This window comes from Mus pahari, chromosome 16 (assembly GCF_900095145.1).
Source record: "Mus pahari chromosome 16, PAHARI_EIJ_v1.1, whole genome shotgun sequence".
Lineage (NCBI taxonomy): Eukaryota > Metazoa > Chordata > Mammalia > Rodentia > Muridae > Mus > Mus pahari.
In genome coordinates, this window is record NC_034605.1 from 45946166 (window position 1) to 45959505 (window position 13340).

Sequence of the window (13340 nt, forward strand, 5' to 3'; positions counted from 1 at the left end):
AGGGAGAGAAGGAGGAGGAGGAGGGAGAGAAGGAGGAGAAATTGATGGTGATGATGATGATAATGATTGATTGATTGATTGATTGTGATGATGATTGATGATGATGATGGATTGATTGATTGATGGTGGTGATGATGATGTTGATAATGATGATGGTGATGATAATGCATCTAATCTGATGAGGAGCTAGCTCCCTGTGCTAATTAGCTTAAAGACAGACAGTAGGAGAAGCAAACTGTGGTGTGACCATCCCTCATACCCTCACCAGATCATTCCTTGTGGAATTATCTCCTCTTCGTTGATTTGGTTTCTTTAATGGTGGACTCCTTGAAGAGGTCAGTCTTTTTTCCAAATATTCAGAGTCTTTCTTTCTCTAGAATTACTTAAATTCTGAAATGTTCTGTTTGGATTCTTAGCCCATACATACAGCTTTGGCAAAGACTAAGCAAAGATTAAGAGCAACACTTCTGTGTACTTGGTTGAACCTGCTTGAGGGAAGGACCAAGACAAGGCACACCGTGGCATGTATTCCTTTACTACCGTCCCTTCTCCCACAGACAGGAGTCAGTTTCCTGGGCAACTGTAGTTTCATCATTTGTCAGCTGAGCTTTTTATCCCCATATTGCAAAGTTACAAAGAGAAGAGTTAGTAAGGACATTTCTTGAATGTTTTTGTTTGTGGAAATAAAACAGGCATTAAAAACCTGAGTGAAGCACCCATATGCAATTCACGAGCAAGCTATAAAACGAACACTGTGTAACTGCATCCCAAGTCACGGAAGCGAAATACCACTGCCAGCCCTCCGAACCCCTTCAATGCATCCTTCTGATTTCAGTTCCCATCCCCGTGAGTGGCGGCCGCTGTCCTTATTTTTATCACAAAGCACCTCCTTGCTTTGCTAGGTAGTTACCAGCTTAGATCGGAGGCTGAATCTCATCCGTTGCTCTTGTCACCTTTTCGAATTTCACACAAACAGAGTCACACGTCCTTTGTCTAGCTTTCTTCACCCAACATTTCTTGTAAGACTCACTCGAGTGATTACTTCTTATTTTGAAAATGACCAAACATATGAAAAGGTGGGAGGGAGGCTTTTATAACTACCTTCTAACAGTTACTAAACTTTGGTGACATATGATACTTGTTTTCCAAAGCGGTGTGCGTGTTGGGTGGTGGTGTAGAGGTGTGTGTGTGTTGCATGCACACACATGTGTGCAGGTGCTTGCACTCCTGTGTACACGTGGAGGCCAGAGGAGACATGAAGTACTCTGGTACTCTCCACCTTATTCCCTGTGCCTGAGTGCCTCACTGACCTGATTCAGCTGCCTTCCAGCAGGCCTCAGCCACCCTCCCGGCTCCACAGCTGAGGTCACAGGTGCTCATGTTGTACATGGATGCTGGCAATCTGAGCCTAGGTCTTCATACCTGCTCAGCAAGCGCTCTTACCCACTGGGCCATCTCCCCAGTCCCCTTCTGTCGCACTTGAATGTAAATGACACACCTCTCATTATGCATCGATAAAAAAAGTAAGAAATTTGTCCTATGTCTATAAGGGCCACTTTCATATGTAGCAAAGCTAAGAATAACTCCCGGTGTGCTCCAGTATCCTTCTAGTTAGCTCCCAAATGCCTTTCCAGCTGGTTCATTCCACTCGTGGATATACTTAAAATCTGTGCATAACATACCCTCAACCACATAGCTTACAATTTAGCCGTGCCTGGTGGTATTCTTTCTATGTTCCGCCCAGCAGTTACCTAGCAACAGCCAGGTAGGCCTGGCTTGCTATAAAAGGGACTGCTTGACATCTCAGGTTCTCTCTGACTCTCTGCCCCTTTGCCCTTTCTCTTTCCCTAACCCCTTTCTCCCTCTCTTTCCTTTCCCTCCCTCTCTCCATGTGTTCCTGGCCAGCCTCACCTCTCCTCTCCTCCTTCTCCTCCTCCTCCTCCCTCTTCTTCCTCCTCCTCCTCCTTCTTTTTCCTCCTCCTCTTCCTCCTCCTTCTCCTTCCTCCTTCTTCTCCTTCTTCTCCTTCTTCTCCTCTCTCTCTCTCTCTCTCTCTCTCTCTCTCTCTCTCTCTCTCTCTCTCTCTCTCCCTCTCTCCTTTTCAGTTCCCTCTCTTTCTCTGTCTCTACTCCCTTCTCAACTCCCTTTCCCATACCCCCAAATAAACTCTATTCTATACTACACCCATGGTATGGCTGGTACCTTGCAGGGGAGGAAGGAGGGAGTGGATGCCTCAGCATAGGCCCACTTCCTACCGCACCATACTGTGCTCCACAAAGCATACCCTTGGGGTTTTTTTTGGGTGTTTTTTGTTTGTTGCTGTTGTTGCTGTTGTTGTTGTTGTTGTTGTTGTTGTTTGGGGGGGGGAGGTTTAGTTTTTTGAGACAGGGTTTCTCTGTGTAGCCCTGGCTGTCTTGGAACTCACTCTGTAGACCAGGCTGACCTCGAACTCAGAAATCCACCTGCCTCTGCTTCCTACTTGCTGGGATTAAAGGCAAGCGCCGCCACTGCCCAGCAATACCCTTGGCTTTATAAAACACATCGATGTCCACCCCCTTTCCTTATATGCATGCACAGAACCTGGCTGAGAGGACCTTTTCCTGGAGCAAAGAGAAAAACGAACCTGTTAGTGACATCATTTATCAGTTATGGCCAAACCAGAATTGTTAATGGACCAGTGCACGGTAGTATTGGGTTGCTTGAGGTTCACTTTCCTGTATTGGAGAAAGTCTCAGTGCTGGATGCATTGATGAGCATCCGGCCTAGACTACTCGCTGCAGCGAACAGCTCTACTGACTTAGGCTTCCGTCAGAGCCACAGGCACACATAGAGACAGGTGCTTGGTCACTGTCATTGTACGGATCTGCCGACTCAGACATGAAGGAAGACCTTGCCCCACTCCTGTGTGGTCATCTCTTAGTACCTTTGAGACATGGTTCTAGGACCCAACAATGCCAAAATCTATCTCTTACATTCAATGGAATACTTTCACAGGACATGTGGGTTTCTTGCTGTGCCCTACCCTACTGCTAGATGATGCACAATACCAACTGCAATGGAAATGCTAAGGGTAACAGTGGTTATAGGGTATTGTTTAGTGAATGGTGGCCAGGCCAGAAAAGGAGATCCGCCTTGAAAAGAAGAGGTGAGGGCTTGCTGGAAAGAAGAGTTTTAGTGGCCAAGGGACTGGAAGAGAGAGAAATGGGAGGCAAATATGACTGACATTTATTACGTGCATAAGTGAAACTGTCAAAGAATAAGAAAATGGAGAGAGAAGAGGTCTGTACGTGTTCAGTGCAGGCACCATCTTTCTCCGATTCTTTTTTATTTGCGCTTGCATCCGTTGAGTAGTGGATGTCTGAGCTTGCATTCATTTGTTGGGTATCTGTGGGCAATGCTGCTCTGCCAAGTAGACTTTGGACTGTATAGAAGAAGATGAGTTAAATCTCACCACAAACAACAGAGGAAAAAAAATACAACATCTCTGGTCCTGTGGGCCATGAAAAATTGACCCCAGAAGCTATGATGACAAGTACTTCTAGATGATGATGATGATGATGATGATGATGATGATGATGATGATGACGATGATGGTGATACGAAGAAGAAGAAATAAGGCAGGTACTTGCTTGGGTCACCACCTTGGCAGTGAGCTTTGATCATACCCCTCTGGCACCTTCCCACCAGAGACGGGCCATCCAGGCATGGGTCTAGTCCAGATTTCAAAGAAAGAAATACTGAACCCTAAACAGTCAATTCCATATATGTATTAGAGGAACATCCACAGTATATGAACTTCTCTTCACAAAGGAAGAGAGAGAGGAAGGTTGTTATGCCTGGGTGTGTCTGCAACCTCCAGTTTAAGGAATCCCTGCTCAAGGCTACTTTGTCTGGTACTCAGGGCAAGAATCTAAACAGTTCCTCGGTGCCTGAGGACAATTCAAGCCTGATGGGAAATCCCTGCAGCTGGCCTGAGTCATAGAGATGTCATAATACCATGTGACTTTTTAGAAAGACACAGGAAGAGAGTAAGAGGATGTGTGTCTGAGTCACTGTTCTGCTGCTCTGAAGAAACATCAAAGAGAAAGCATTTATTCCGAGGCTTGCTTACAGCTCGAGAGGGTTCATCCATCATCATCAGGGCAAGGGAGCGTGGTGGCACACATCACACTGGAGAAGTGGCTGAGAGCTTTACAACCTGATCCGCAGGCAGCAGGCAAAAAGAGAGCCTGGGCCTTCAGTGGGCTTTTGAAACCCCAAAGCCTTCCCACAGTGACACACTTACTCCAACAAGAAGGCCACACCTTCTAGTCCTTCTAATCCTTTCAGACAGTTCCATTCCCTGCTAACTAAGAATTCAAATGTATGAGCCCATGAAGCGCATTCTTATTCAAACCACCTCAGTGGATTGTTGGATCCCTGAGCCCATGTAAGGAGGTGTGTGTGTGTGGGGGGGGGATTCTGCTAAAGTTGCTATTATAAAACCATGGCGAGGGCTGTAAGAACGCTTAACCATCATTTCCTATTTGGGCTTTCTACATAGATTTAGCTTTCTGTCCCTGTGACAGAACGCATGGGAAAATCAACTGAGAATTGGGCAAGGTTTGTTTTCATTCCCAGATTCGGAGTTTCTCAGTCCAAGATTCCTTGGCCCAATCAGGGCTGTGGCTGAGCATCCCTTTATCACAGGCAATGTGTCAGAGCCCAAGGCTGTTTTTAATCATGGTGGTTAGAAAACAAACCCAGAGAGGAGGTGTTGACATCCCAATGTCCCCTTCAAAGGTATGCGTCCCCAAACACCCAAGTCCTCCCCTCCAACTAAGTTCCACCCCCCCACATGTTCCATCACATGCCCTTAGCATGATCAGTTGTGCGAGCAGCCAGCTGTCAATACATGAACCCGAGTTGTCTCATGATTCACCTGTAACAGAAGCATGTCCCACACTAGGCATGCTCATTCTGGAGATCACTTGGCCTGAGTGGACAAGTCAAGGTGTCTTTTTTACATGCAAAATGAATGACTCAATCAGGCCTCCTTTGGATAATCAAGGAATGGAAACTCTCTCTACCTAGCAATACTTGGGCTCTTGGCAAAAATCTGTGGCTCTTTGTACCTGCCACTCTTGGACATCTGATTTAGTGAGAGATAGGTTATTTGGTGTTTGTACAGATTGCCTTTGGACTTGAATGGCTATTGAATGTGTTTATCATACCATGCTATCTAAAAACCAACCAGATGCCTACACACTCACATTTTTTTTTTTTTTTTTTTTTTTTTTTTTTTTAAGATTTATTTATTATTTATTATATGTAAGTACACTGTAGCTGTCTTCAGACACTCCAGAAGAGGGAGTCAGATCTTGTTATGGATGGTTATGAGCCACCATGTGGTTGCTGGGATTTGAACTCTGGACCTTCGGAAGAGCAGTCGGGTGCTCTTACCCACTGAGCCATCTCACCAGCCCCCCACATTTCTCTTTCTTTCTGTCTTATTTGCCATGCTAGAGATTAAACCCTGGACTTGGCACTGATTAGCCCACCTCTGAGCTGCATTCCAAGCTTTTGAGGCCAGGTGTCACTCTGTAGCCTAGGGTGACCTCAGACTCCTGCCTCTGCCTCCGAGTGCAGGTGTGCTTCATCTCAATGCCTGATTGGTTGTTTTGTTTGGGGTTTTTCCTAAGCTGTGGCTATGGTGATCACATTACCTTTGCCTAGCATCCCTGAGGCTGGACAGGAAGCAGACGAGTGAACTCCTGTTCCGTCACTCACAGATTTCTTGCTTAAATTTTCCTTTCCCTGGAGCTGGACGATTCAAAAGGGATCAAAGCTACAGATTTTAATTTCGAGTCAACTCTTTTGGGGAACGGCGGTAGAAGGGTGTGCGCCCGTGACTACTACTCGGTTCTTCACTTCTCAGTGGCTTCTCCCCTTAAATATCTCTTCCCTTCGGAGTGTAATTTAAAGACAGTTGGACAGGGACTTCAACAGATAAAGATTGTCCTAGAGGAGAGAGAGAAATCTAAACAGGTCTCCACTCTGATACTCTTAGCAAGACCAAAGAAGTTGTTCCAAAGCATTCCTTGTGTGGTCCTTCAGACTTACCCAGCCGTGTGCACTAAATAAGAATGACCCCTTCCTACATTTTAAAATAAGTTCCCTTGTTTTAATGTGAGTTCTTACTGCGCTTATTTTTCCTCCCTATACAAATAATACCTGCTTGCAGGTTGGTGCCACCCCACTGACAATATGGGCCTCTGTTTCCCTTTGCTATACCAGCTCTGTTCCGCTCAGTTCTGCTCCCCACCTCCCAGAGACAAAGCCATCCCAGGTAGACAGCTTGTCCTCCAGCCTCGTCCCCCCTGTGCTTTGGGAGAGCATAGGGCAATGTACATGGCTCCTTCCCAGTGGGTGGCTCCAGGGTAATGTACATGGCTCCTTCCCAGTGGGCGGCTCCTTGTCTTTAAGTTGTCTTCATTTCTCTCCTCTCCTTTTCTTTGTTTTGGCTCCACCCAAAGCCAAGATCACCCGGTAAAGAAGGCTAGACTAGCAGCTGTGGTTGACAAAGGGGAAGCCATGTTTTCTCTTTTCTTGTCATTGATCCCATAGCCCCGCTGCGTTGTTTGGTAACAGGCCAGGTCTCAGGGCTGGAAGGGGTCTTCTGTACCAGACAGCTCCCTTCACTGCACGCAGGAACCATGATGGGCTTGGCTTTGGCCTTGCTCAAGCTGAGCTCTCACTCTGAGAGGGCAGTTGACAGCGAGGTAAGAGGAGAGGCTTGTAAAAAACGAGATCCTAGGGAAATGATACCTTAGGAGTCATCTGAGAACAAAGTATTGATGTCACTTCCTGTGCTGTTCAACCCCAAGTACACGTGCCCTCTGGGAGGTGGGGAGGGTTAGAAGGTAATATACTGGACACACGAATGTAAGACCTTTCACCAGGATCCCCAGAACCCATACAAAGCTAGATGTGTACTATACAGTAGTACACATCTGTAATGCTAGCACTTGTATCTGGACAGGAGAATCAATCCATGGGAGGCTCTCAAGCCAGCTAGCCTGTAGCACACTGAGGCAAACAACAGGAGATCCTTCCTCAAACAAGGTGGAGGGGCAAGGACTAAGGCCTGAGGTTATCCAAGCGTTCCCTCTCTCTCCCTCCCTCTCTTCCTCCCTCCGTCTCCCTACCCCCTCCATCCCAGAAGCACACAAGATTCTAAAGGGAAACTCGACTTCTCTTGTTAAAGTCTTACTGTTTCCATATAGCATACAATTATCCTCACAACAGTGTGATGTCCTGGGGAGGAGACAGAAACAGTAGAATCTCTAGTCTTACACTTGTGCTGTGTATCTCTGAGCAGCTCAGTGTTAGGCCTCAGACACCAGGGAACATCTCTGGGCCACCTCTCCACGTAGCTCATCTGTAGGATAGGAGTGGTCCCGGAACCAGAGGAAGGATCAAGTTAATGACATTAACTTTCTACCCTTCCCAAATGCTGTGTGCATTGTCCTTGAGAGCACAGAGTTCTGAACCAGCAAACAAACAAAGAACTTACAGAATAAATAAGCCAACTCTTTCTGGGGTGTCACCTTCCCTTGGAAATTGGTGGTGGGTGGAGGAAGTGTAATTTCTCATTTAGACTCTATCTATATCTATATCTATAATGTAGAATCTATATTAAGGTTTTAAAAAAATAATGTTGGGGATTAAAACCCGAGTACGCTACATGCTAAAGAACTGCTCTACCAAAATACATTATCAGAGAGTGTGAGCCTAGCTATGCCTGACAAGGACCCAGCAAGCTTTGCATCAAAATCCAGGTGCTCTGGTCCTACTGAGGGCTGGTGAAATCACATCGGCTGGTGTGTGTGTTGCAATGGGGGCAAAGGGATTTGACTGATGTCCCAGAGCTCATGGGGCTCCCACCGAGTCTTCCGGTCTTGCCCACTAGTTCTAATTCTAAGTGCTGCTGACGTGTGATGTGTGTATCTACCTAACTAATCTGCCTGTGACTTTGCCTGGCAGAGTCCCTCTAGTCTGTCACTAGCATGTCCCCACCCCCACAAGTAGCTATGCTCCTGAAGGGTATGGAAAGGTTCAGGCTAACACAAGCCACTGAAATAACTCCTCCTCCCTCCCTTGTGTTTACCAGAAACCAAAGCAAGGCGCAGGTGCTGAAGGGACCTCCTTCCCTCCACAGGTTCCAAGCATCCCCCCATGGGCCCTTTGTGTCTGTTTCCCCTTCACTGGTCCTCATTACACCCACTCCCCTCTCCCTCTCCCTCTCCAGGTCCACCTACCACACATCTGGCTCAGCTGGAGGAGCACCTGGCTTGGGAAAAGTTCTTTCCTAGTGTGGCTTCGCCCACGTGTAGCTACATGGAGAGATGAACCGGAGATGTTCCCTGGAAATTACCCACAACCCCTTGGATCGTCCCCTGGAGATCCTGGGGACTGTGCCAGTACAGAGTGCTTTTCAAGAGATAAATATCTAAATGTGTACCTCAATTGACCTTTTTTTCTTTTACATTGGAAAAGCAAGGAGACCCTCAGTGCAACATCAACTCTGAGGTGGATCACTGAAATGCCAGCCTCTCTGTGGGGAGCAGCCATAGTCAGGGGCACATCTCTGACCTAGAGCCCGGGCAGAGGCTGAATGACTGGCTCAGAGTCCTGGTCCCTTTATTCGGTAGCCACGTAGCTGACAAAAATGCTACACTTCTTCATGCGGAGGCTTCCGGCCTAAGTCAGAGTCAGAAGTCAGAAGTCAGTTTCAATAAATACACCTGCCTGAGAGATAACTCAAGAAGTATTTTGAAAAGTTAAAAATAACCTGGTTACATGTCTTTTTCAGAGTGTTAAAAGATTAACTGGTGTAGCCTTAAGTTACCATTAGCAAAAAACATAACTCACGGGCTCTTTCAGTGGATCACAGTATCGGTTACCACGTGGGTCCTTGCGGAGTGAGGAGAGAGATGGTAGTTATCATTCTCACTGGCCTCTCTCTCTGGCTCTTGCTTGCAGCTCTGGAAAGGAAGATTTCGATGAGGCAGAGCAGAGAGGAACTGATCAAGCGAGGGGTCTTGAAGGAGATCTACGATAAAGGTAAGAGGCTGTCTGCTGGCCACAGGCCCAGGACCCGGCAAGGTGTACCTATTCATTTGGGGTTTTGTATTTTGCTTTGTGCATTGCTTTATCAAGATTTTACACATAAAATATGCTGATTCTGCAGGGAAGAGAGAACATAGCAGAGGGTAACACACACACACACACACACACACACACACACACACAAACAGATGTAGGTAGGCCCTGGCATTGGAACAAATGTAATTGCCCGTGTTTGTGTGAGCTCTGGGGGTTCCCAGAACACATATTTAAAAGCCATAACCCAACAGGATTTTATCAGGTATTTTCTCTCTCTTTTGGAACCTTGGAGTCTCTCTCCACAACAGGAAGAAATATAAAATGGAAAGATTATAACCAGACAAAGGAGATGAATGATCACACAGTAACATTGTTCCCTGATATCCCTGACATTCTATGCTGAGCCTGCTTGCATAGAGCTCTTCCTTCCGTCTTCCCTTTCGTCAGCTTTTCTTTCTCCTCCCCCTTTTCTTCCTCTCACTCTGATGGTCCTGTTCCCCTCAGGGTTGTGTGCGAGACAGCCAGCTGCTGCTCTGATAGTAATCGTTGTCACGTTTGCATACTATTCCAGTTGGTGTTATTGGTGGGGCCAGTCCATGAAATATTTGACTTCATGGGTTCACCCCAAAGTACTTCTCTGAATAGGGTGCTGCAGTCAGCTGTTGTGATTTTTGTGGGTCTCCTCCAAGCCCTGCGGGTTCCAGTACGTAAAGGCAGCGTGTGTTTCTGAGTTCTGACACACCTCTCTAACGTCTCCAACTAAGCTGCTTCTGCGTCATTCTGCATGAGGCCTTATTCCTTGTCTTAGTTAGGGTTACTATTCCTATGGTCTAATGCTACGACCAAAGCGACTTGGGCAGGGAAGGGTTTATCTGACTTAGACTTCCATATCACTGTTTATCATCTCAGGGCAGGAACTCAGAGGTGGAGCTGATGCAGAGGCCGTGGAGGGATGCTGCTTACTGGCTTGTTCCTCACCGCTTGTTCAGCCTGCTTTCTTAGAGAACCCAGGACCAGCAGGGCGGGGATGAACCCACCCACAATGAACTGGGACCTCCCCTACCAATTACTAATTAAGAAAATGCCCTCCAAGCTTGCCTGCAGCCTGAGCCTATGAAGGCATTTTCTCAGTTGAGGTTCTCTCCTCTCAGAAGACTTTAGCTTGTGTCAAGTTGACATAAAACTCTCCAGCGCGCTCTCTACGGCCTGTCACCTCACCTATTACCATTATGGGCCTTCTCAGCTGTATGTTTGAAATGTTTCATCAAAGCACAAATTGCCAGTCTGAAATGCAAGTAGAAAATGTCACACACACACACACACACACACACACACACACACACACACACACACACCATAGCCCCTGCCCTGGTGACAAGAGACACTGGAGGGATGTGATACTTTATGCTTTCAAACTAGGCTAAGTACCTGAGCTTCATGGGGCTCGGAGTCCCTAAAGTGAGATCCATTATCCACTTCTACCTGGAGGAGGGTGAACAGCAGAATACATCTTCTCTCCAGGGGTAGAGATCCTTCATTGTGTCAGTTTTCTCCCAAAGTCACACTTTCTATACAGTCCCCAAATGCTGCCGGGTATTAACCTTCATCAGCACAATTCACCACAAGCTCCTCTCCACATCCACTCCCCAGGAGAGGCAGCAGATGCCCGACTGCAGGTGTAATGTTAGATAATCGGCAGCAAGGGCTTAACCACCGTTCCCACAGCCCAAGATGGCTCCGATGCAGCTTATCAGCTCTTCCTGTCTCCTCGCTTCCCTTCCCTCCTGCAACCTCCCCATCTCTTTCTCTACACACCTCAGACATGTACTGAAGCAGAGAACACTTTCCTCTGTAGCCCAGATGATTCAGGGGAGTTCTGCCTGTGTGACGTCCAGACTTCCTCACGTGCTCATTTTTTTAAACAGGACACTCCAATGTACCTGGAAATTGTTTCATGAAATGTGTCGGCAGTGGAGTTCCGTTATTCAACGGCTTATACTTTTTTATTGGTTTTCCAATGAATCACATAATTCGTCTTCCAAGCCAACTTCAGCTCAGGGTTTAAAAATCTAAGTATTCTAGCTAACACAAAGCCATCTGTGAAACAAACATGGGCAACTATATAAAGAGAACTTGCAGATTCTGTAGTTCACACAGCAATGGGGTTATAAAATTTTGTAAGGTTTTTTTATATCTTGCTTTCTGTTTTCCAAAGTTTCTAAGTTTTGTTTTGTTGGCTGTAATTGTTTTATGAAGAATGCCCTGTGACTATTAACATGTCCCAGCAATACTCTCAATATTAATCAATTTGTTTCATCATGTGTGTACACATGTGTTTGCATATGTGTATATACATCTTATATTTTAATCTATGTTCCACATATGAAAGACAATTTTCAGTGTTTGTCCTTCTAGAATCTGACCCTATTTTGTTAACATGATTTCCAATTCTGTCTACTTTTCTGAAGGTCAGAGGGTTAAAGGGGGTTCTAGAACTTATGTGACATAGAAGCAAATCAGGGACCATTTGGAAGAAAGAAGACCAGCAAGAAGGGAACGACATAATGAATCCCATAACTTTGAATGCTAACATAAAAATTAACTAAAATAATTAGTAAGCATGCTAAGCTAACCAATGGTGGAAAATAATCTGTAGTTAGACTTCTTTTTATTTACTCCCTATTTTCATAGCTTATTATTTTACATGAGAATTGAATTTAAACAAACTAAAGTTTGATGAAACAGTGCTCCTAGGTACACTCATTCATTCACTCATTCATTCATTCGGCCAATGCGTTTAGGTGTAGGTACTTGTCCAAAGGGTGGGGCTGCAGTGCTGGTTGATAAGGCAAAACCTCGCCTTCTCTGGGTTCATAGTGATGCTGAACAGTAGTTAGCCATCAGAAGGAAGCCACACAGCAGGGCGAGAAGATAAAGTGAAAGGGGGCCGTGATTTGGGATGGGGAGACCCTGGAGAACCTGTATCATTTTTACAAGAGACCTAGATGGTGCCAGCAGATGGGTGAAGAGGGGGTGGGTGGGAACGCCACTTGAATGCCTGACACTCCTACTAAAGTAACTTGGGATCTACGTCACGAGTCTTCCATTCTGTTCTGTGTTCACTTCAGTGACCATTATCACACACAATACTTACTGCTCATTGTTCATACTGGCTCCTTGCTCCCCTCAGGAGAATTCTAACCTCCTGTACACCCTAGAAGCATACCCAGTCTGCTCTCTGCCCTCTAATGTTTACCTCCCTAAATACCTCCCATAGGTCCCTCCCTTGAACCCCACTTAGATATACTTGCTAGCCTTTGAAGTTCCACGGTCCAACCCCTCCTCCTCTAGAACCTTCTTTCCTTAGATTTCTGTGTTAGCTCCTCATTTAAGATTTGGCTCAGTGTCATCCTCTCAATAAAACTCATGCCAGGATCAAGCCCACCATTTTCCCAAGTTCTTAACCCCCTTTCCTTACCCAACAGTCTTCTTTACTTTTCTCTTGACGCCTTCTGGCGGGTTTTGTGCATTGCTTGCTCATCGGGTTATCATTCCCTTGCCTACCACTCCTTGTTGACACTGAGTGCCTCTAAACAGGATAGGGCATCTTCATTCCCCAGAGATGTAGCCCATGTGCTCCCGACAGTGCTTGGCACATAGTTTATGGTTCTACCGAAGCTGCTTGAAAGAACAGTAAAGGGGGCGCCATCTGCACAGTCATGTGACATCAGTTCACCCAGGACCCCTGAGAACACTAGCCCTCCATACTTAATCCTTCTCTTTGATCCATGAAATGTTATTGCCAGTTATTTACATAGATAAACTTGTGCCTTATGTCTTCTACATATGAACATCTGTTCCTTACTTTTGGATATTATCAGTGTCATAGAGGTAAACTATTTAAGAACAGAGTAGTAGACTGAAGATAGCTCAGTCAGGAAAGCGCTTGCCTTGGAAGAATGAGGATCTGAGTTTGATCAGCAGACCCAGGATGAAAAAGGAAGGTATGGTCCCAGCACTGGGAAATCAGAGGCAGACAGCTCCCATCGGTTCCCTTGGCCAGTCCAGTCTGTTTGGTGAATGCTAGGCCAGTGGGAGATCCTGTCTCAAAACAAGGTAGACATTGCATGAATATGGCACTCAAGGTTGTCCTGTACCCGCTATATGTAACACACACACACACACACACACACAC

The 13340-nt window shown here is 46.1% G+C and overlaps 1 protein-coding gene across 7 annotated transcripts in view; it reads left to right on the forward strand.

The window, feature by feature from the left end:
* Phactr1 (phosphatase and actin regulator 1) overlaps positions 1-13340 on the forward strand; it is a 451087-nt gene that overhangs the window by 341305 nt on the left and 96442 nt on the right. For all 7 annotated transcript variants that reach the window (XM_021215339.2, XM_029547344.1, XM_021215336.2 and 4 more), the window contains one exon: positions 9023-9103. In XM_021215339.2, the coding sequence (XP_021070998.1) occupies positions 9023-9103 (81 nt within the window). The remainder of the gene's footprint in view (positions 1-9022; positions 9104-13340) is intronic.